The sequence below is a fragment of the Bos mutus genome, chromosome 28 (genome assembly GCF_027580195.1).
Source record: "Bos mutus isolate GX-2022 chromosome 28, NWIPB_WYAK_1.1, whole genome shotgun sequence".
NCBI classification, from domain to species: domain Eukaryota; kingdom Metazoa; phylum Chordata; class Mammalia; order Artiodactyla; family Bovidae; genus Bos; species Bos mutus.
The window spans coordinates 8,446,663-8,470,963 of record NC_091644.1 but is presented as its reverse complement, the minus strand read 5'-3'; the positions used below and the strand labels follow the sequence as shown (position 1 = coordinate 8,470,963).

The window sequence follows — 24,301 nt, the reverse complement described above, 5'->3', positions numbered from 1 at the left end:
GGCCTGGCCGCCTACAGTCCGTGGGGTCACAAAGAGTTGGACACAATTTAGTGACAGCAACAGCATCCCCTTCCGATCCCCTCCCATGACAGCCCTTTTAGCTTCTGCCTTTGTTTCCTGTTGCCTTCTGCTGAGGTAGCCTCGCCCCTTGTCATTCTTGGGTGAGTTGCATAAGGCTCTATCAAAATCATTTCCCTTGCAAATCCTACTCAGATGGTCTTCCATCTTCCTGGGAAATCTGAGGAGCAGGTTAGCAGCTATTAATAGTACTGGGGACTTCTTCAAAAGGAAGACAAAGATCCTTATTTTAACATCTGGTAATAAACAAACAAAATTCCAATGTGGATAATGTCAAATTGTGAGGGGAGGTGTGTGGTGGTGGTGCAAACAGAGTGGTGGAATGCGGAGTGTAGAAAATTGTGTGGTGTGTGATATGGTACAAACAAATGCTTTGCAGTCGGATAGTGTAGTTTGGAATAGGGCTCTGACATTTATTTTTTGAATTTTTAAAAATTGTGGCAAAATACACGTAACTTAAAATGTATCATTTTAGCCATTTTTGGGTACAGTTGTGTGGTATTAAGCACATTCACATGGCCGTGCAATCATCATCACACCGCATATCCAGAATTTCCCATTGTCCCAAACAGAAACTCTGTATCCACGAACACTAATTCCCGTTCCCCAAGTCTGGCAAACCATTATTCTATTTTTCTGTAGGTATCTCATGTAAATGGAACCATATTCCATTCGTCCTTTTGTGTCTTCTGACATTTATTTTTGCATCTGTGCGTTAAAGCTAGATAATAATATGTACCTTGTGAGGACATCCGGTATGAGAAAATCACTTAGGATAGTCGTCCTTTCAGAGCTTGCCTTCGACAAACGTTTCTTTCATTTAACCGTATCTATTAAACTGGCAAAGACTCTGACCTGGGGCGCAGGAAAACCTGTGCACCTGCACTCTGATCCCTCTGGGGGGCAGGCGAGAACCTTGGGCTGACCCCGACTTGAGATCTCGCGAGACTGTCAAACGTGTGGTATGAGGCGTGGGAGGAAGGTTGTGTTCTCGCGAGAACTCTACCTTTGGGCCCTTGGCGTGTGTCTGGCCGGCGGCGGCTCGGGGAAGGTCTCTTCTGAACGTCCAGAGCGACACACGGAGGTGGTAAGAATCGGAGTGGCCAGCGGGGCGGGCGTGCCTCCTTCCGCTCTCACGCCGCGGGAGGGCCTGGGGCGTCGTGGCCGTTTCTCGGCCCGACGCGGGCTTGTCTGGGCCTGCTTTTGGAGGCCAGCCTCTCCCTCGACTTGCCTGCTCAGAGGGCGACCTTCCACCTGCCCGCCGGCGTGGGCTTGCCCTCCCTTCTCTGGCCCTCGACTCTCGGCCTGAGGGGTCACCTCTTCCTTCCTGCCCAGCCTGTCCTCCTTTCTCCGTCCTTGGACGCACTTGGCCCGGAACCACCAACGCCAGCCTGCCCTTCCGCCTTGCCCCCGGCCCCGGGAGTGACAGCTCCGAGTTTTTGCTCGCTCTCGCCGAAGTCTCTTGGCGCGAGGAGGGGCCTGTTTTCCCGAACGGTCCCAGAGTATATACATTCCTAGCCTGTTGGGTGGAAACAGACAGATTGTGGTTTTTTTCCGCCCTTTATCCGCCAACCCACCGTGATTTACGGTACAGTGCTTGTAATTCTCTCCAAAATCCTGAGAGGTAGCTCCCTTATCTCCTTTTTACATATGAGAAAAGCGAGGCTTGCTAGTCCGTTGCTTCACTCCACCAACAGTTGTTTAATTCAGCACCTGTATGTTCAGGGTGTTGAGGATATGACCCTGAAAAAAAATACGGGCATAGTCCTTATTTTCATGGAACTAAATAATTGGGGCAGGAACAACAATCGTGTGAAGAGGCTTACGTGCCACGTGGTGTAACATGGGGTGGTGAGATCAAGAATGGCAGAAGGCACAGAGTAATACTCGACCCCAGAGGCAGAGCTTTTTTCACCATACTGTTCTGTGTTCTCTAATCAGGGTGAGGTGCGCTGCACCGTAACTGTTTCCACTACCGACTTGGTGATGTTTATGGTTGTAGGGACTGTTGAGTTACTTCTGGATGGGGGTGGGGCAGGCACTCATCGGCGCCGCATTTCGGCGCTGGGGTACTAGCGTGACAGCCCTGAACTTCAGAGAACCTCGAGTCTTTGAGGAAGACTCACTCAAATGCTACAGTGGAGTTGGGCGTGTGGTGCATGTACCTTGAGGCAAGTCACTTGGTTTGCTCTTTGAAGGTTTGCTAGTTTGCAGATTTGTTAAGTGAGATGATATATGTAAAGTCTAGCAGGGTAACATATCTTACATTTTATTTCTTCCTCCTTTTCTATTGTTCTTGGGTCCCTAGGGAAAATCCTCAAGTTTTATGATAATGTGTTTGTATTAAAATTAACTTCTCCAATTACTTTATTTTGGGCAAATAGGTATTTTAAAAGTAGAGAAGCATGGTGAGCCATGTAGGGAAAGGAAGATGTGATTCTCAAAGAGTGAGGAGATATCTTAAGAATTAGATCGGACTCCCTACCCCACCGCCATTTTATTTAAAGTCAGTTTAGCTGTGCCAGAATCTCAGGAGCCTCTGTAGGGGTTTCATAAAACTGCATAGGTGATTCTGATACAGATTCCTCTCCCACTAGCTTCTTGGCTAGAATTTTATGATAATTTCCCTCTCAGAGTAAGTGTTAGCATACTTGAAGGCATTCAGAGCAGTCATTGCTGTGACTGCTGAACTTCTAAATCTCAATCTCTGATTTCAAAGTTTTCTTATTTTCTTAGTTTTTGGTGACTCAGTGTCACAAATTTTCCTCTAGATGCCAAGTTTGCCATTGTGTCCCTAGGGAATATCACAGTATGTGTCAGTGTAGACAGTAAATATTTGTAGAATGAGTAAGAGAAATAACTTAAATGATCCGTTCAGCATCCATTGTGTGGTTAGAGAACACAGGCTCAGATCTTGGATTAAATCTTGGTTCTTTTACTTGGAAGCCTGTGACTGTAGGTAATACATCTAAACTTGTCAAGCCTTAGTTTCCCTGTTTTAAAAATTGTATTTGTAATATGTAGGTACCTTAAAGTTTTCTGAGGACTAAATGAGATGATGTGTTAAAAAAAAAGTCTTGCTTCATAGATATATTAAATACTTCCTGAATCCATTCCTCCAGCAACTGTTTACTGAGCACCTCTGTGTAACAGTGAACAGAAAGACAGCCTCTGTCTGTGGGGAATGTACCTTCTAGTGTGTTTTCTGAAGTGGGATCAGAAAATACATGGTTTCTCCATGTCAGATTGTGATAAATACTATGGCGATAATGTTAAAATATATGAAGGGGAAGCGTGTGGAAGGAAGACTTATTTTATATAGGATAATAAGGAAGATGACACCAAGAAGGGGAGCAGGCACAGATATCTGGAGGAAAATGCAAGTGCCCTGAGGCATTCCTGGTATGCTGGAGGAGCAGCAAAGAGGCCACTGTGGCAGGGCTGAGTGGGCCACAAGCAGGGGAGGAGTGGGCAGCAGCAATGAGGTTTCTGCAGGAACGCTGGAGACTGAGGAGGGTAACTTATTTAACTGATGAACTACCAAAAATGTCTTCCTTTATTAGCATAGCCATTCTCTTATCAGAAGTAATCAGAAACTATTCTAAATTCTGTATCATATATTAATTACATGTATTAATGTGTTACTTTATAATAATGTATTACACGTATACCATACACATATTAATGATTACATGTATTCATCTCTGACTCTTTCCAAAAAAGTATCCCCAGTCTCAGAGAATCAAGACGTGTTTCTGTGAAGGATACACAGTGGCATGTGCTGCCAGATCAGAGCGCATGTTCTGAGTGTTACTGAAATCAGTGAATTCAGTATCTCTGTGTATGTACCAGTTAGCTTGCCAGTCTTAAGCAATTGTTAAAAGGGACCAACCAGTATGTAAGTACGGGATTAAGTTCAGTTTCCTGAAGGAACTGTAGATTGCTGTGGCAGTCTCATTACTCTTTTTGCTGCACTTTGGCCCTCTTAAGATTTTGCTATCAGGTTTTAGTTTGGCTTTGTTTTCAATACAGGTGTGTCTAAGCACATTGTTGCACGTAGAAGACGCGAGCAGTGCAGACGGCCCGAGCTGGTGAGGCGCCAGGCTGGCCACTGCTCTGCTGAACTGTTTTAGTAGTGTTTCTGCGCTTCTCAGGTAGAGGAGCAGCCATATGGTCCTTCTCAGCTTGTCTTCTCTGCTTGCTAAATCCTACATTACAGTCATAATTTGTGAACTTCCCACCTAGTCTACCATTACCTGAAATCCTGGCATGTCGTCCTTACTCTTTGAATTAGATAGATTCACTGGCAAGTCAACAAAAGGTTATCTTGAGGGTCCCTTTAAAACAACAACAACAACAGACTTCTGGCATGAATGCTTCATCTGACTCTCTGAGCCATCCCTGATTCTCTTGTCATCCCTGATTTTACTTGGCTTGATGATGCAATGAAATCAAGATTCTCTGTTTTGAGGCTGAGGGTATGTTTGGGGCTAAATATTCCTTTTAGCTAGCGTTGTCTTGAGTCCTCTAGAAACATGACAGCTTGGTTCAGTGAAGGAATGGATAACTGGCAAAGTAGGTTACAAAGTTTTTGCTTGTCAGTTGGTCATAGACAGGAAGTTAAGTCTTTTAATACTTGAACAATTATAGATTTGATAAAATGATCTTGGGTATATTTTGAGTTTTAATTTGGCATTATTTCTAGACCTCTAGGCTTCAGAGGAGGGAAAATATTTTATCATTTGCTTGTCTCTGTCAGGAAAACCACAAGATACTTACCATATAAAATTAGGGATAAATTATATTATTACTGTGATGATAGATAAATAACATCTCTTCCTATATTATGGCAAGAAGTTTCAAGTTGAAGATAGGGGACAGCCCTAGTTCTGAAAGCTTACCAAACTTCTGTGACGTAGGCTGGAATTTCTGTGGTGCTGTAAAATCAGAGAGAAAAAAAAAATCCAGAGATGGCTGTAAACACAGTTACTGCTTCCCCTTTAACTCACACATCAGCTCGTGCTTGTGAATCTGTATAGTTGGGCTTTGATGGTTCTGGCATTAGGAAAGGCACTTTATATAAGAGCCTAGCATAAAATCATAGTTTCAGTAGCAATATCCTTGCCAGTTTTGTCTTGTTTGAAAGAAAACAGAAAGTAACAGTTATGGTAGAAACATTTCCACTTCTGAAAAACCTTTCTGAATGGGACATCAAGTTGACTACTTACGTTTAAAGCAGAACTGTACCATACTTCCTGTGGCTGGTCTGAAATTGAGCATTCATTTCTCATGTAGTCATCCATCCATTTATCAAATATGTATTAAGCCTCTGTCGAGTTGAGGGTTAAAGCACTGCACAGCTCCAGGGACACCATTCTCTGTAGGTCAGTTCAGTAGAGCATGTGGAATATGAAGGGGGTTGGTAACGCTATGGTACTGATACCAGGCCAACAGTACATGGCCCCTGCTCTCAGGACCTCTCAGACCAAGGAGGCAGACATGCGACAGTAAGGACAACATGTGTTATAGGTGTCATACTGGAAAGCTACACGTTACACCGGGCTGACTCTATGTGTATGTCAGTGCTTCACTCGTGTCTGACTCTTTGCGACCCCATGGACTCCTCTGTCCATGGAATTCTCCAGGCAGGAATACTGGACTGGGTTGCCATTCCCTTCTCCAAGGGATCTTCCCAACCCAGAGATTGAACCTGGGTCTGCTGCATTGCAGGCGGTTCTTTACCGTCTGAGCCACCAGGGAAGCCTCTATAGGTTAAAACTATTGAGAAATGGGATGCTTGGTCAGAAAAGGCTTAATAGTGGTGACTATGCTTTTCTGACTTAAGTATAGTCAGAAAAGCAGACAGGTAGGGAGAAGGGAGGGGTCTGGCATTGCTGGCAGAGAGAGCTGGGAGAGCCAGACTGGACAAGATGAACCAGCCAGGTCTACGCATGAGAAACCGCTGTCCAGAAGATCACGGTGTGGGGGCTGCTCTGGGGAGATAGCAGGAGAGTCAGGCTGAAGTCAGAAGACTCAGAACTTTATTAGAGAAATTTGGACTTTATCCTGTAGGCAGGAGGGGAGCCATTGGACAGTTGTAGTTTATGCTCTTTAAATGAGACGATCTACTAATCTACTAGGAAATAGATGGTTCTCTTGTTGGGAGACAGTGAAGAAGGCTTGAAACAGAAGAGAGGTAGAATGTCTATGACTTTTTCCCCTTTAGAACCTAAACATTTCATAAATATGAAAGGGCAAATAACAAAGTTTAAGGGAGTAAAAAAGCTACCTGCAGTGTCTGAATGTGGAATTTGTTTAGATTTTTATGATTTTTTTCTCCCTCCAGTTTTTATATTTGTATACTCTTTAGTCACTTCATTATAGTAACAAGTAAAGCTGTCATAAACAGAATAATACTGACTCTCAGTAACTGTGCAGCTCAGTTCAAGTGAAGGAGAGCAGGCATTGGTCAGGATCTGGCAGAGAGGGCATAGAGACCACTGGTTATGTAGGTGGTGGTCAACAAATTTCCTATTGTATTCACATTGTAACTATTTTAGGGGCATATAAGAGAGATGAAAGTTCTTGACATTAGTCGTATTTTTACAGAGAATTGCTTCTTTCTAGCCATTGACTTAAAGTACAAAGGGCTATCAAATTTTAACTTTCATCATTCAGAGGTATGTCTGGCTTTATTTGTATCTTCACAAAATATGCTATGCAATGAAGATATTTTGAATTAAGAGAGAAATTGTTTTCTCACTAATTTTGGTAGTGAATGACATAGGACCCCAGAAACTGTGCATCACAGATGAAGCAGGCACATCCATAGGTTCTGTTCATCTGAAATCTGAGGGATGCTTAATTGAGGTTCCTAGTCTTCAGTGTCCACTGGCCTTTGCTTTTTGTCAAGTGGTTTCACTTTACTCTTAACTGTTAAGAAAGTAGCTTCATATGCATAGATGAGTCAGTCAGTTCAGTTGCTCACTCCTGTCTGACTCTTTGCGACCCCATGGACTGCAGCATGCCAGGCTCCCCTGTCCATCACCAACTCCCGGAGCTTGCTCAGACTCATGTCCGTCGAGTTGGTGATGCCATTCAACCATCTCATCCTCTGTCGTCCCCTTCTCCTCCAGCCTTCAATCTTTCGCAGCATCAGGGTCTTTTCCAGTGAGTTAGTTCTTCACATCAGGTGACCAAAGTATTGGAGTTTCAGCTTCAGCATCAGTCCTTCCAATGAATATTCAGCACTGATTTCCTTTAGGATGGACTGGTTGGATCTCTTCTCCAACCCCACAGTTCAAAAGCATCAGTTATTCAGCGCTCAGCTTTCTTTATAGTCCAACTCTCACATCCATACATGACTGTTGGAAAAACCATAGCTTTGACTATAGACGGACCTTTGTTGGCAAAGTAATGTCTCTGCTTTTTAATATGCTGTCTAGGTTGGTCATAGCTTTTCTTCCAAGGAGCAAGCGTCTTTTAATTTCATGGCTGCAGTCACCATCTGCAGTGATTTTGGAGCCCAAGAAAATAAAGTCTGTCACTGTTTCCATTGTTTCCCCATCTATTTGCCATGAAATGATGGGACCGGATGCCATGATGTTAGTTTTTTGAATATTGAGTTTTAAGGCAACTTCTTCACTCCTCTTTCACTTTCATCAAAAGGCTCTTCAGTTCCTCTACACTTTCTGCCATAAGGGTGGTGTCATCTGAATATCTGAGGTTATTGATATTTCTCCCCGCAGTCTTGATTCCAGCTTGTGCTTCATCCAGCCTGGCATTTTGCATGATATACCCTGGATATAAGTTATACAGCCTGATGAGAATTAGTATTTTACAGTAAAAAAAAGTTGATTTAAAAGGTGTGACAAGGCTGTATAGAATTTTGTCTTTGGCCTGATTATGCAGGCTATAAGGATTATTTTCAGAGAAAAGGGCATCAAAGTAGAGTACCATGAGCATGATAGTCATCAGGCAAGTACTCATTGTGTGCCAGGTACTGTCCTAAGCATTTTTTATATACCAATTCATATAATTCTCATTGAGTTGACCCATTATTATTGTCCTCATTTTACAGATGGGGAAACTGAGGCATAGATTGGTTAAGTGACTTGCCTAAGGTTACACAACATCTAATGACAGGGCCAGGTTTTGTACCCAAATGGTGTAGCTCCAGAGTTCATTCTCTTAACTACTCCATGTCACTGCCTCTCCAGGTAGGGCTTTTATTTCACTACTGGATTCCCAGCACCTAGAATAGAGCTTGGCATCTGGTTGGTGCTCAGTCAGTTTGTTGAATGAAAAGCATCCATGAGCATTACATGCATAACTGGACTGAGGCCATGTGGGAGTGTGTTTGAGAGTCAGAGGGACACCGGGGTACAGGTAGAGAGGTGTGTCACAGATGTGAGGAAATGTCAGAGCCTGAAACAAAAGCCGAGACCTGAACCTCAGCTAGGCTGCCGGTGGTGATCTCAGAGGGAGTCACGAACCTCTGCCAGGAATTCTAGTAACAACTTCGGAAACCTTAGTGACCCACTTTTGTTATTTCTTTGTAGTGATTAGCAGCAAAATCCTTAAAGACGTCTTGACGATTTGGGGTGTGGATCAGGGGGGACACAGAGGCTAAACGCAGGAGCAGGTGGGCCGCGGAAAGGCTGGAGAGGAGCCCCTGGTGTCCTCGAGGCTCTGCGGGCCGGCTTCGCCCGGAGTGGCCAGTGGCGGTGGCGCCCAAGCGACTCGGAACCAAGAGTCTTGAGGCAGACGGGGTGGGGGTGGGGCGTCCTCGGGCAGCGGGGGCACCTCGGGGGCCTCCCGAGTGGGCGGAGCCTCGGGTCCCGCCCCGCCAGCGCGTCTGGCAGCGCCCTGCGGGCGGGCGGGAGCGCGCACGTCGGTCGCGGGGCGGGGCGCTCTCCGCGGGCCCAGGGACCTTTCTCACCCCGGTCCCGGATAAAGCAGCGTCCTGCTTGCTGGGCAGCTCGCGCGCCGGGGGCCTAGATTGAGAGGAGGTATGTCCAGCAGCCCAGGGCCGCGGCGGGAGCCCCCCGGATGGGCTCCCCTGGGTGGGCTGGGAATGGGCCCTGCTGTGCGCATGCGTACTGAGCGGTACCGGTACCTGCTCTGAAACAGAGTGAACGCGCGGCTGCGGCTTCCCGGGAGGACCAGACGCAGGCTTCTTCGGACAACTGTGCTCCTAGAAAGTGTTGGGGAGCCTGGAAAGTCGCATGTGTCACTGTTGCTTTTGAACTAGAAGTGCCGTACTTGGCATTAGATGGTGATGACTAATATTGTGGTTCGTTTTCAGTTATTGCTTCTGAAAGTTGATGTGCTGGGGTTGGTTGCTTATAGTTACATGTATAAAGGTAGATCTGAGTGCAGTAAGGTCTGAAGTGTTAAACGATCTTAAAATATGCTGTGAATTTAGTATTCCCTTATTTTGTGCGTTTCTTTAGGCGTTAACCTTTGCTTACATGCTTTAAAAAATTAACAGAATCATCCTGAATTTCAGAAACTGTGGGCTAGGATGAGATACGTATATATAACCTTTGAGTTAATGATTTGTGATTAAAAAAAAAAACTTTAGTTTTAAAAACTGACGGAAGAGAGAACCCATTAAGAAATGTGTCAGGGTAAAATTGTATGTGGACTGTTAGTGTAATGTTTTTCTTGAAAATTTGTACAAATATTCTGATATATGCTGTCTCATCAGAGGTAACCAAATGGACCATTAGTATTCTAATTTAGCAATTCACAGAAGATAATAAGTACGTTATGGGTCTTTTAGCAATGATTTAGATGCTAGGAATATAAATGAAAAATGGACATTTTTTTTGGAGAGGAGAGCGATTTGGGAAGGAGTCAAACAGTGAGACCTGGAAGGCGCAGTTAGAAATGATACAAGCGTTCGTGTAGACAGAGGATGCAGAGTGATTGTGATAAGATGTGAGCTAAGATCCCAGGGCTCTTGCTCCTGTCTTTCATGCTTGGAAGTGTTTTGGTTATTCTGAGCCTGTCATGACATGCTGTTTATTTTTGTTAGCATTATCTAAGGAAGAAGATTAAGAAAAATTGGTTTTTTTGAGGATTATGAATGGACTGAGATTCTTAATGGAAGGTGTTCCAGTAGTAACCCGTTGGAATGTTGATTTTAACCTCCTGTTGGCAAATAAGAAGAATATATGGGTGATGCCCTAAAGGAAGAACAAACTGGTCAGGAGAGACTTCAGGACTTGACCCTAGGAACCCTAGTTCTAAACCCAAATCTTCATGTTACGGCTGTGGTGGCCCTTTAGATGGGTCATTTAAACTCTCTGGGTCTTTGTGGCATCATCAATGTAATGAGACTAGTCCATCACAGAGACGCCTAAGGTTTTTCTAACTTTAAATTGTGGTTAGTGTTGGTCACAAGAGGGTTATAGCTCTTTGGAAATTTTACGGTTAAACCATATGACTAGGACTTAGCTCATTTGCGGTTTAGTTGCTCAATTATTGTTCCCTGACCTTTGGATTTCATAACTAGATTTGTGCAGAGTATTGTGCAAATATGGCATATATAGTTTGTGGAACTCTTCTTTGAGGAAAGAAAATGAAAGTTGCTCAGTCGTGTCTGACCCTTTGCGACCCCACAGACTATACAGTCCATGGAATTCTCCAGGCCGAATACTGGAGTGGGTGGCCTTTCCCTTCTCCAGGGGATCTTCCCAACCCAGGGATGGAACCCAGGTCTCCCGCATTGCGCAGATTCTTTACCAGCTGAGCCACACGGGAAGCCCTTGAGGGAGTCTTCAGGGAGAAGGGGTGGGGTGGGGGCGGTTCTCTGGCAGTGGGAGGACCTAGTGGGCTGCCCGAGTGGGCGGAGCCTACTTTGAGGAAAGTATGTTTTTCCTGGAGCTTTATTTATGTGAGGAACGTATGTATTTCTCCCTTGATGTCTCTCCTTCCCCAAAACCTTGAACAGAAATCCTAGAGGCAGGGACGTTTTAGAAAGCATTTAAACTTTTAACTTGTCTCAAACAAAAACACCCCACACATTTAAGGCAATACTTTTTTTTAAAAAGTCAATCCTCTTTTGAAGGTAGTAGGGCAGAAACGTGTGTGTAGACTTAGTATATTAATATATTAGAGGGTTTAGACCACTGAGTTTTTGCCATAAAAACAACTTACGTTTTGCTCTGTTATATAGTGAGAGAGTAGATGAGAGCTATATTTATTAAACAAGTACCACACCCTGACCACTAAGTCTCTGAGGTAGATATTGTTATCTTCACTTGTTAATTAGAACATTAGGTTCAAAAAGGGCAAACAGTTCAAGGTCATAACATTAATTGATGGCTAATTGATTCTGAGTCTGAGCTTTGTCACTTCAGAGCCTTTTCTAGTTTCGGTGCTTCTTTGTATAGTCCAAAGGTGGAGATTCTGATGGAGAAGGCGATGGCACCCCACTCCAGTCCTCTTGCCTGGAAAATCCCATGGACGGAGGAGCCTGATGGGCGACAGTCCCTGGGGTCGCTAAGAGTCGGACACGACTGAACGACTTCACTTTCACTTTTCAATTTTCATGTATTGGAGAAGGAAATGGCAACCCACTCCAGTGTTCTTGCCTGGAGAATCCCAGGGATTCTTGCCAGGGAATCCCAGGGAGCCTGGTGGGCTGCGGTCTATGGGGTCACACAGAGTCGGACACGACTGAAGTGACTTAGCAGCAGCAGCAGGGATTCCGAAGGTCCCTATAACTCAGCTAAACCTAATTACAGAAGCAACCAAACGTTAAAAAGTGCAGTGTGCAGGGCTTGGGTTAAGTGCCTATAGGCAGGTATTATCTGTTTATCTTTATTGCAGCACTTTGTATTAATAGCTACTGTTGTCTCCGTTTTTCTAGAGGAAATTGTGGCCCAGAGAAGTTAAGTAACTAGCTCATGGGTCTCAAGGTTGCAGATATAACTGGAATTCCGGTTTCTCAGGCCTCAGAGTAATCTCTTCAACCTCACACTTGCTACACTGGCTCTCCAACCTGAAACAAATAAGTTGTTGAAATTGACCGTATGGACTTAGAGAACTCATACAAGTGTCTTTGAATGAGACAGTTCAGGACTGGCTTCACCTTCTGTGGTTTGAATTCACCTGTGTGGTAGAGTTCCTGATTTCAGCTCTGAGGGTTTCCGCCTCACTGCAGTACAAGAGGACAAACTTGCACAGCTTCTTTCTTGGGATCTAGGCTATGGCAGCTGACCACCCCATGACTGCGCCACAGGAAGGAAGGAGGGTCAGAGCCAAGGGCAGCAGAGGGACAGACATCCCTGGACTGGGTGTAAGGGAATGAAACAGGCTTGTAAAGACTCTTACTCTAACCAGGTGACTGTCTTAAAGGATAACTCTCGTTTTATTTTGGAAACAAGGTGGGTTAATATGTGGCGGAGAATCAGTTTTGTAACTTTGAAATCTCATCCTAATTTGTATCCATAGCTTATAAGGGGAAAATCCAATTTGTGTGTTTTTACTATATTCTATTCTTATTAGGCAGAGTGTAGTATTGTGATTGCTTTGAGAAGACCTACTTTTCTACACTGTATGCATTTGAATTTGTTTCCCACATGATGTAGAGCTGTGGGGTTTTTTAACATTGTGAAGCAACATTTTAATTTGATGTTATTGCTTAAAATTTACACTGCTAGGCATTGTGGCATTCCACACAAATGGTGAGGAACTAAGAGTGGGAAATTAGGCACAGGTGAAAGTTGTTTAATATATTTGAAAGCTGAACATGCTTTGCATGTAACTTATGTGCAAAGTGAAGCAACTTGTGGTAATGAGGTGACATTCTGCTCTCCGAATATGAGCCAGCATTTTACCCGCATTTTGCAGGTTCCTACTGTGTGCTCTGAGCGTACGTACACTAATGGGTGTGTTTAAAACAGGGCAGCTTACAGTGAGAATGAAGGTAGCAAAGTAGCTACAGCTGGTGTTTTAAGGGGTAAAAAAATCTCCAAGGGGATTCCTGTTGAATCCAGTTAATGAAGCCCTTCTGTTTTCAGAGATGATTATAGGGAACCAGACTGTGGCAACAAAATAGCAGGGGGAAGTTAGAAAATTTCCTGAATCTTTGTTATTTTTAGTAAATCTAGTTCCTGAACGTGAATCTCTTTTGCTGAGGTGGTCAGAAGTCAGCCTACTGAATTTCTTCCTCCCGTTGCCTTGTTTCTGAGGATGGGGAATCTCACTGCATTTGGCTCTTCTTAGGTTCCAGCTAGCTAGCCACCTGGCCCTAAACTTCAGCCTGAAGATGCAGCGTAGGCCAAGGTCCTTGCGTCTCACATGAAATCGTCAGCCATTTGCAGGACTCTGCACTGGGTAGACTGCTGTTCCCCTGAAAGCTGGCCTGCTTCTCTGCAAAGGCCATTTCCTTCAGGATTGTTAGGAAATTTCTTTATATGTTGCCTCAAATATCTGCTATTAATCCTTCTCTACTCCTTTTGGGTCATTCTGAACAAGTCTAATTCTATTTGACAGTCTCCAAATATTCCAGATAGTAATCATGTTGTCCCAGAGACTTCTCTTATCTAAACAGCCTCTCTTCCTGGAGAAATTTTTCATGGTTTTGAGGCCCCTTTATTTTTTTTTTTTTTCCCTAAATGCTTGTTTCTGAAGTTTGTTATTCAGAGAGAAATTTCAAAATTAGTCTAATAAACGTGGAACAGATTAGTCCTGTGGCGAACGTTATGCTTTCGGTTAAATGTAGTCATACAGTAAGTAATTTTTTCCTTGAGATCCAGTGTACTGCTAACTCATATAAAGCTTGCTTTCAATTAAAATATCCATTCTTTTATAAATACTGTATCCTAATGCATATATGAAATTAAAAGACGCTTACTCCTTGGAAGGAAAGTTATGACCAACCTAGATAGCATATTGAAAAGCAGAGACATTACTTTGCCAAAAAAGGTTCGTCTAGTCAAGGCTATGGTTTTTCCTGTGGTCATGTATGGATGTGAGAGTTGGACTGTGAAGAAGGCTGAGCGCTGAAGAATTGATGCTTTTGAACTGTGGTGTTGAGAGTCCCTTGGACTGCAAGGAGATCCAACCAGTCCATTCTGAAGGAGATCAGCCCTGGGATTTCTTTGGAAGGAATGATGCTAAAGCTGAAACTCCAGTACTCTGCCCACCTCATGCAAAGAGTTGACTCGTTGGAAAAGACTCTGATGCTGGGAGGGATTGGGGGCAAGAGGAGAAGGGGACGACAGAGGATGAGATGGCTGGATGGCATCACTGACTCGATGGACATGAGTCTGAGTGAACTCCGGGAGTTGGTGATGGACAGGGAGGCCTGGCATGCTACGATTCATGGGGTCGCAAAGAGTGGGACACAACTGAGCGACTGATCTGATCTGATCTGATCTGAATGCATATATATGGAAATCTAGAAAAATGGTCCTGAAGAATTTATTTACAGGGCAACAGGGGAGAAACAGACGTAGAGAATAGACTTACGGACATGGGGAGAGGGGAGGAGAGGGGAGATGTATGGAAAGAGTAACATGGAAACTTACATTACTATATGTAAAATAGATAGCCAACGGAAATTTGCTGTATGGCTCAGGAAATTCAAACAGGGTCTCTGTATCAACCTAGAGGAGTGGGATGGGGAAGGAAATGAGAGGGAGTTTCAGAAGGGAGGGGATATATGTATACCTGTGGCTGATTAATGTTGAGGTTTGACAGAAAAAATTCTGTAAAGCAATTGTCCTTCAAAAAAATTTTTTTAAAATCTCCATTTTTTGAAAAACATTGTTTTCCATTTTGTCCTCCCCCATTCAAGTAAAAACAAAAGCTGCATTTTGTTTTACAAGATTTAACAGCTCTGTAGGGATTGTCTTGAAATCTGTTTTTGTCACAGCCCCATGTTATCTCCAGCTTTAATGTCTTCTGTGTTTTCATCCAGGCAATTAGAGAAAACTGTTGAGTAATTGGGGAAAACAGGGGCATACCTCTAAAAACTTAACAGACTGGTTTTAATCCATAATCCTTGAGTACTTTGTAAAACATAATTTTATGATTCAGTTGAGTTGTCCTGTTTCGCCCATGCTTACTTTGTCCACAAAGGTAGTATACAGCCTTGTCACAGGTCTTACTGTTGTCCAGATACATCATGTTTACAGCATTGCCTTGACGGGCCAGTTTAATAAAACTACCCAGGAAGGAAATAACTTTGGATTCTAAGTAAAAAAATTACTTGGAATCCATCTAAGCCCATGGATTCCCCGGGCTTAGTGAATCCATGCTGGGCTACTATGATCACTTCTTTTTCTCAATATTTAGAAACCATCTCTGATTTTAGATTTATCCAGGATAGATAGGGCAGGATGACAGTAGTAGGGGGGGGGGGAGTGTTGCGGCGGATAGACAAGTTATATTTATTAAGGGTATACTGTGTGCCGGGTCCTATGCTGGAAGTAATGTTAAGTAGTCATGAATAGTAACTGGGAGTTGGTTGGATAATCATTTGGGGGAATGATTGCAAGGTGTTTGGTTGTAATTATAGTGCAATTTGGATTTTTTTTCTTTTAAAGGAACAAGGTGCAGAATGAGTACCTCACAGGACCAGAGTGGCTGCTCCACTAGCAGAGAACCCCTTTTGAGGTGTTGCGATGCACGGAGGGACTTGGAGCTTGCTATTGGTGGAGTTCTCCGGGCTGAGCAGCAAATTAAAGACAACTTGCAAGAGGTGTGATGTATGCTTTTCTTTTCCCTTGTCTGAACTCTTAGCACAGGTCTAGTTAGAGCATAGCCAAGGGACTGGCTTCTCCAAACCAGAAAGTTTTTATCCCATGCCTTGCATCATCTGCCTGAAATGTTGGTGCCTTTGATTCCAAAGGGAAAATGGAGCAGATGTTAGAAGAATCTAGAAATTCCTATGCCACCTCACAGAATTCAGTTTTAGCTTGCATTTTTGCTTGCTTCTCTGTGTGGTGGCTGTGCCGAGCACTGCCATCAACTTAAAGTAGCAAATGGATGAGCTCAGCTCACTGAACTGGTCAGTTGTGCTCCTGATGCACAAAGGATGGCATTCCCACGTCCCCTGCTGTCTCTTAATTTGGTATTGGCGTGGCATGGTTCTGTAAATAAGGTGTTGTTAAGAGCAAGCCAAGACAAAATCTGTTCTTTCTGTTGGCCTAATAGCATTCTGTTGGTGAGTTGGTAGACCAAGTATTACATGACTGAAATACTATTTTACTATACAGAAAATGGTGTTTTGAAATGTAGTTCCTTATGTGGATTCTCGTGGATAATTTATAGCCATTAAGATTTTCTTCTGTAGGATTTTTATATTTATCCCCTTTTGCATCACTGTTTATACTTCCAGAAACATTTAGCTAATAATTTTACGTAAACTGTCTACCTTCATAGTCCTCTGGCTGCTGACACGTAGTGGTTCATCTCTTCATTAAATTGGCCTGCTGTAAATGTGTTGCTTATTCGTAGGGTGAGAAAAGGGATAAGGGCTAGTTCGTTACATTCTTGTCTTATTCCACTGATGAATTTGTAAAACTATAGGTTTTCAAATTATGTGGAAAACATAGGGGAATCAGTATTACATGACATATCCTTGTATTTTCTTTTGACTCCTTTAGGACACCCAAAACAAACCTTATCCTCTTAGAAGGAGGGGTTTTGAGGGTTTTCGAGCTTAAAGATGCTTTTATGACTGAAAATCTTAAACTGGGTCCATGGGGCTTTGATTGTTCCATGGGTGGGCTTTGGGACACCCAACCCTGAAATTATAGGCAAAATTTCAAGTGCATGCATTTTTCTGGGGAGATACTCCATACATGTCATCATTGGATAATCAGAAGGATTTGTGACCCCCAGAAATTTAAGAACTGTACCATTCTGTGGGAAACACTGTTCTTTGATGAAGCTAACATATTTATGTTTCCTAGGTCAAAGCCCAGATTCACAGCTGCATAAGTCGCCACCTGGAATGCCTTCGAAGCCGTGAGGTGTGGCTGTATGAACAGGTAGATCTCATCTATCAGCTTAAAGAGGAGACGCTTCAGCAGCAGGTCCAGCAGCTCTACTGGGTAAGACGACTGCAAGGCCATAATATGCGTTCTGGTTTCCAGAGACTGTCTTTTCGGTAATGAAGCATTAATATAGACCAAATCAAGATCTAATCTCAAGTGTTATTTGCTGTTTGTTAACTTGGATGCACTTGGTGCTTTTGTATCATCGTGGCTCTGTGATTCCGTTTTTCTTCTAGTTACTGGGCCAGTTCAATTGTCTTATTCATCAGCTGGAGTGCACCCAAAACAAAGACCTAGCCAATCAAGTCTCAGCTTGCCTGGAGAGGTAAAGACCCTTTTTGTGTGTTTTGATTTTAGCTCTTTGACTTTGGTGTATTAAAAAGTCACTTTGTAACTCTTTGCATGACTTGGATTTAACTTAGTGTTAAACTTAATGTTCGTTTGATAATATCATCTTGCTTTAAATATTTAATATCATACTTGGTGGTACCTGGTTAAGTCATCTATCTTTGGTTGAGTTACTCAACCAAACTTCAAATAACTCACAATTTGGTTTTTATTTTGGATGAATTTGAAATAGATATTTCTTTAAAATAGCCAGGTTTTGTTTACTTTTTTCTCCAGATTGGGCAGTCTGACCCTCAAACCTGAAGATTCGACTGCGTTACTCTTTGAAGCCGACATAACTGCCCTGCGGCAGGCAATCACCACATTTGGGTCTCTCAAGACCATTGTGAGTAATGTTCATCTCAGAGGGTTCATAGTGAGCTTCTCAGGTCTGTGGCCTGACACATGGTCTTAAAAATAGCACATTTTCACTATGAAAAGGGACTTTCTTGAGACTTTGGTAAGCTTTAGAAACTTAATGTTCTGATTGAATTTATAGAGCATTAGGCTGGTAGTGCTTGGAATGTATTAATTGACTGATTGATTGTCTCTGAATTCATCTTTGTACCTCTTTAAATACCTTTGACTTATTTCTTAAGAAATTTATGGCTTGAATGGTCTATATAGAGTCAAGTATCGTCTCATTTGGGTCTTGTTAATAGTTGTAATACTACCAGTTCTGGTGAAGGTTTCTTCTGTGAAGATAGTTATGTAGTAGATAGAGAATTCTCAGATTTTATAACTACTTCATAGGTCACTGAATTTAGTGTGAAGAATATTTATTCTAGTGAACTGTAACACTTTGCTTAGTACTTTTGAAATTTAGGGATTACAAGTTCACTTTTTTGGTATGAAAGCATAACATTAGTAAACACAACTAATTTCCTTTTTATCTTATAGCAAATTCCTGAGCACTTGATGGCTCATGCTAGTTCATCAAATATTGGGTCCTTCTTAGAGAAGAGAGGCTATATCCCATTGCCAGAGCAGGTAAAATGTCATTTTGTTTCTGGTAACTGAGTTTTTATTTGGCTTGTATTTCTTTGGGGTTTTGCTTATATCACTTTTTTTTTTTTTTTTTTGGCTATCATTTATATGTAAAAAGGCACAATGGTAATAAATGAGTTTATACAATTAAATGCTTCCCTTGAGACAATGTCAGAAATTTAGAGGTTTTAGAGGTGTTCAATAAGAAAGTAATTGTTATCAGTTAGTTCATAAGAAATTATCATTAGCTCTATGATTGGGTTGGTTCTCTTAGGGATCCTTCTCTTTATCATTTACTTCTGAAGGCAGTGTGGGAAGTGTGAATATAGGATCCTAAAAGTTTTGAGTTGAGAAGCTGATTTCCAGCTGTACTCTTTGTTTTGTAGTTGTGGAAATGGAGGCTTAGGGAAATCATTTGACTTGTGCAGGGTCAGCACCGAGCCAAGATTAAAGAGCTTGGGTCTCCTGTTTTTCTGGCACTTTCTGCTGCATTTGACATTGCCTTGTTAAGCAGCAAAGTATTATGTGATTAGCAGAAGTCAGCGTCCAGCACCACAGCTGCCCCTCTCAGTGAGTGGCTCCTTGGAAGTAAACCTGCCGTTGGTCACCAGGCTCCTTACCTACCCAGCACCAATCTCCAGGACTGGCTCAACCACAAGCAGACCTTGGAGAACAGTCAGGTGTGTTGCTGCCTCTACTGTTTCTGAGATAGATGACGTAATAGATGGGTTAGTTATTAACTGGTAGCATGTCTTTGGTTTTTAGCTCTAGTCTGGAAAACATGTATTTTAAGAATAACATTCTATTACAGTAGTGACACCTTTTCACTAGATAAAAAGCTTAGGGAACTACATAGAGACACAAGCTCACAGTCCCACACGCAGAAACTACCACTGTAACACTTTGTCTGTGCGCACATATACTTGCACGAATGTACTTCTGTCATTTAATTTCTTCCATAAAATCCCTCATAATATATAGTATTTCATTGATTGGCCATAAACTTCACAGTTTTTCTGAATATAAATAAATTTCCTTTGCATGTCCAGGAGATAATTATTTATATGCATTCTTGATTAGTTCTTTAGGAACAAATTCTTAGAAATTGCGTTCCTAGATTATAGATCTGGAGACCCTTTAAGGCTTTCAATACATATTGTCAATTTGGGTTTCCAGAAAGTCCATACCAGTTTATATACCTTCTTCCCTAAACATCTCTAACAGTGGTAATCATTTACAAGTTTCTTTCTCTGAATTTAACACAAAAGAACAATTTTATTTTTTGAGTTTCTTAGGTTACTAAGGAGATTGAGTATTTTTCATATTTATTAGCCAACTTTGATGACTTCTCTAATCATATCTATGACTCATTTTTGTCTTCTTAATTCATAAATGCACATGTAGAAACTACTTGTCTCTTTTCTACAAAATATGGTATAAATGCTTTCTCCTAGTTTGCCTTTTTTTAACTGCAAAAAATTTGTTTTAATATAATTATGTATTTTAATATCTCAGAGAAATCCCATGTCTTTTGGCCATGTATACTTAAACTTAGGAACATTTTGTAGTGTGGTAAATATAAGTAGAACTCTTATCATTGAATTTCAAGGAAGTCATAATATTCTAGCAAGTAATAATGTGTATTTCTTGTGTAGACCTCTGCTAGAGCCTGCAGTTTCTTGAATAAAGTCTGGGGCAACCTAAAGGGTTTGGAAAACTGGCTCCACAAGAGTCAGCAACAAGAAGTTTCTGAAAAATCAAGTTTCCAAAAGTCTAACAGCTCTTCTACTACCAGTTCTTACTCCATGGAAATTGAAAAGGTTGGAGATCTAGAGCCTCTTGATCAAGATGAGATGGATCTTTCTGACTGGCTGGTAACTCCCCAGGAATCCCATAAGCTTGAGAAGCCTGAGAATGGCGGCTGTGAAACCACCAGTGAGAAGTTTAAGCTCTTATTCCAGGTGTTCCACGAGTCCTACAATGTGAATGATTGGCTTGTCAAGTCTGATTCCTGTACCTATTGTCAGGGTAACCAGCCCAAAGGTGTGGAGATTGAGAACCTGGGCAATCTGAAATGCCTGAACGACCACTTGGAGGCCAAGAAACCCTTGTCCACTCCCAGCCTGACTACTGAGGATTGGCTTGTCCAGAACCATCAAGACCCATATAAAGTAGAGGAGGTCTGCAAAGCCAATGAGCCCTGTACAAGTTTTGCAGAGTGTGTATGTGATGAAAATTGTGAGAAGGAAGCTCTGTGTAAATGGCTTCTGAAGAAAGAAGGAAAGGATAAAAATGGTATGCCTGTGGATCCAAAACCTGAACCTGGGAAACACAAGGATTCCCTGAACACGTGGCTCTCTCTGTCCGGAAGAGAGGCAGCAGAGCAAGCTCGGGCACCACACGCGACGGCTGCCGGAGTTGCTGATTCCTTCCAAGTCCTAAGGAGCAGTCCCTTGTCAGAGTGGCTCATGACCCCCTCACACAAAGAAGGATGTCCTAACAAGGAAGCGCCTCTTACAGAGGACAGGGCCGGCAAACAAAAGCTCACAAGCCCCTTGGCCACTGCCTGGTGTCCCTTTAACACAGCTGACTGGGTCTTGCCAGCAAAGAAGACAGGAAATCTTAGCCAGTTATCCTCAGGAGAGGACAAGTGGCTACTTCGAAAGAAGGCCAAGGTGAGCCAAGACATTAAAAAAGCACCATTTGAAGTATATTCAATAGATTTCTTAATCCCAAACCTTGCAAATAAATAGATCAGATCCTTAACTATCTTAACTGTTAAGTACAGCCTAAGTATTAATTTTGGTGCCATGTTAGCAACGGAATGGAACATTTATGATTATTCATACTGAAGTTTGTGTGCATATTCTATACCCCAAATCCCCATCTGGCCTATTTTATTGCGATTTATGGGAATGATTAGGGGTAGAGAAAATAGTTGTCGCATTTGCTCTGTTACCAGAGTGCCCAACGTGCGCATCATTCTTCACAGACACTAGACTGTTTGGAAGATGAATTGTTGGTATCAGGCCCCCCAGCTGCCATGTAGCAACCCACCCTTTGTCTTGTTGCAGGAAGTATTGCTTAATTCGCCCCTACAGGAGGAACACAGCTTTCCCCCAGACCGTTATGGCCTCCCAGCAGTTTGTGATCTCTTTGCCTGTATGCAGCTTAAAGTTGATAAAGAAAAGTGGTTGTATCGAACTCCTCTACAGGTTGGTATACGTCACTAGTGCAAATATTACAATTTTAGCTGCTTATGATTTGTCTTATGTATGAATTCAGTTTGCTCACCGAACTGTATTTCTGTTAATGGTTTGTGTATTAGGTGAGGTGGGAAAAGAGAGATCATAGAAACTTCATGTTTCACATGAACTTGCTCCATGAAATAACTAGGACATACTTGAAAGTAACCTTTGCACATGATGCAGCTGTCAGAATTTTTGGAGCCCGTATGGTCTCTAATAGCTTATTGAGAAATGAGACCTTTAAAGTGGGAAGACATTTGCTTTTAATTGTACAGTGAAGTGACTTTTTATGTGGACTTTTCTTTACAGATGTGAAGGAATCAAGTACTAGTCAAGCAAATTTTCTGCCGATTATCACAAATCCATGAGCTGAGTGACTGTGGCTTGCGAAATCATTGTCTCTGGGTCTGATGTAGTTCCTTTCCTCCCCAATTTCGAACTAGTGAAGAGAAATTAGTCATCCAACTATGAATTACTGTGTAAAAGAAAAAGGCGATTTGTTGATGCTGAGGTGATTCAGGTTCTTACTTACAGAAGTATTAATTCACCCCTGTGCTAGAAATGCATCTTAGTGGGTAGGTCTTTCTCATAAGCCTCCATGGCTCCTTAGATTGGGTGGTTATTAGAAGTACATTAAAACACTGCAGTTTTAAAAATGAAATAGCTCTATAATCCAAGTGTGCTGATGTATTCTAAAGCTAGTAAACTTACCTTTTGACTGGCAGTCTTTGGATGCTTCCCTTATCGCGGGTTTTCTTCCGTTAATGGTGAGTTCTTCTATTTAATTAATATACTATTGTATTTTACATCATAACCTTGCCAGGATAGTGGTTTTTCTTACCAAAACACATATTGAAAGTCTTGGCGATTTTTGACATTTATCACAAAACATTTTAGCTTAGGTGCCAGATTCTACATTATTTTTCTTCTTTTGAAAGACATTCAGATTTTGCAAGATCTGTCTTTATTTCCTTCTCTAAATATTATGAAAGAACATCTCTTTCAGAAGGGCTCCATATTGCTTGAAGACTATATTCAGAGTAGTTCTAGCCTCTTCCAAAATATTCTGAAGAACTGCAGGCAGCAGAGCCCCAGTGCCGACTAATCAAAAAGCAAAGTATGTTGGAAATGTAGTACTTGAACTGTTCACTATCCTAAGTGTTACTGGTGCATCCTGTGTAAATGGAAGCTGACCTTGACACCTGGTGCTTTTAACTAGGCATAAATTAAACGTCTGCTCACTGCAAGACAGCATACCTATACCTCTAATAAGTGTAATGCAGTGACATTTTAGTGAATAGGAAGTTTTGAACACTTGTGCCTTGGGGTGTTTATTGAAGCTTTATGAAAACTATCGATGTTTCCTTAGTATCCTTAAAGTTATGTCCGTGCTTTAAAAAGTTTCTCTGTAGGAGAGAGGTGGTATTTATACCACATTTTAAAATTCTCTAAAATGAGACATCTTAGCTGCTTTCCACTTTTAAACTATTAAGCCACTCAACTTGCCTGTTACTGGAAATACTTTTACAGTTTGTGATGTGGTAATCTAGACAGCCCCTTTGGGGAAACTTCAGTCCCAGTGTCGTTGCCATACAGCTTCACTAGAGTTCTTAACCACAGCTGAAAGGAGCCTATTTTTAGTTCTTCCAGATAGCATTTAGAACTTTAAAAGGTGGTGGGTAAAAACTTAAGCAGCTTTTCCATTATCCTAGGTTGCAGGAAACTTTGTAGTTGAGGTTTAACATGTTGTATATCCCTAAATTAACATTAATCACTATGCTATGAGTATGTAAACCATTCTTTTTCATTGATGCATTTTGTATCTCCCTCCATTCATTAAAAGCATAACAGCCATATAGTTGTCCTGTGTATTTGTAAAATACCTTGTCACAAAATTATATGAATGTGGTATCCTTGGGTTACAAGTACAGCTGAGAAACACTTGAACATAAAAAGGTCTTATATTCACTTAAAATAAAATGCTGTTTTATTACTCCTGAATTAGCAAATAGGTATGTTATTACTATCCGCTGTTGTCCACTGCTTTTCTGCCAAATTCCTAACCAGATGCGTTCAAAAAGGCTCTACTTTACTTTCTCTGTAATCATAATAGCCACCAGTTGTTCATTATGTATATATGTAACCTAGAGTGCATTATTTGATTAATTTCATTTCATAATGAGAAAACAAACTCAGAAATCAAGTAACTTGTCCTTCCTTCCTTTAGCTTTCCCAGGGCTTCCTCAGAAACTCTCAGCTCGAGTCTGTGCCGTCTCTCCCGGCGTCCCCGCGAGGCTGAGTTAATCCTTCCTTCCCTTAGCTTTCCCAGGGCTTCCTCAGAAACTCTCAGCTCGAGTCTGTGCCGTCTCTCCCGGCGTCCCCGCGAGGCTGAGTTAATCCTTCCTTCCCTTAGCTTTCCCAGGGCTTCCTCAGAAACTCTCAGCTCGAGTCTGTGCCGTCTCTCCCGGCGTCCCCGCGAGGCTGAGTTAATCCTTCCTTCCCTTAGCTTTCCCAGGGCTTCCTCAGAAACTCTCAGCTCGAGTCTGTGCCGTCTCTCCCGGCGTCCCCGCGAGGCTGAGT

General features: G+C 42.2%; 1 protein-coding gene across 4 annotated transcripts; it reads left to right on the top strand.

Annotated features, from left to right (window-relative positions):
* Positions 1–1,039: 1,039 nt before the first annotated feature.
* On the top strand, positions 1,040–23,575 carry NCOA4 (nuclear receptor coactivator 4). Of its 4 annotated transcripts, none has more exons than XM_005900602.3 (10): positions 1,040–1,165; positions 15,645–15,799; positions 17,016–17,156; positions 17,336–17,424; positions 17,724–17,832; positions 18,387–18,476; positions 19,010–19,153; positions 20,129–21,148; positions 21,548–21,688; positions 22,031–23,575. In XM_005900602.3, exons 2-10 carry the CDS (start codon positions 15,659–15,661, stop codon positions 22,034–22,036), a joined length of 1,881 nt encoding a protein of 626 aa, XP_005900664.2. In that variant the 5' UTR covers positions 1,040–1,165; positions 15,645–15,658; the 3' UTR covers positions 22,037–23,575. The 4 variants fall into 4 exon arrangements, with proteins under 4 accessions (XP_005900664.2, XP_070220694.1, XP_070220695.1 ...); XM_070364593.1 differs by having other exon boundaries at positions 19,007–19,153; XM_070364594.1 differs by lacking the exon at positions 1,040–1,165 and adding an exon at positions 8,963–9,089 and having other exon boundaries at positions 19,007–19,153.
* The last annotated feature ends 726 nt before the right edge of the window (positions 23,576–24,301 follow it).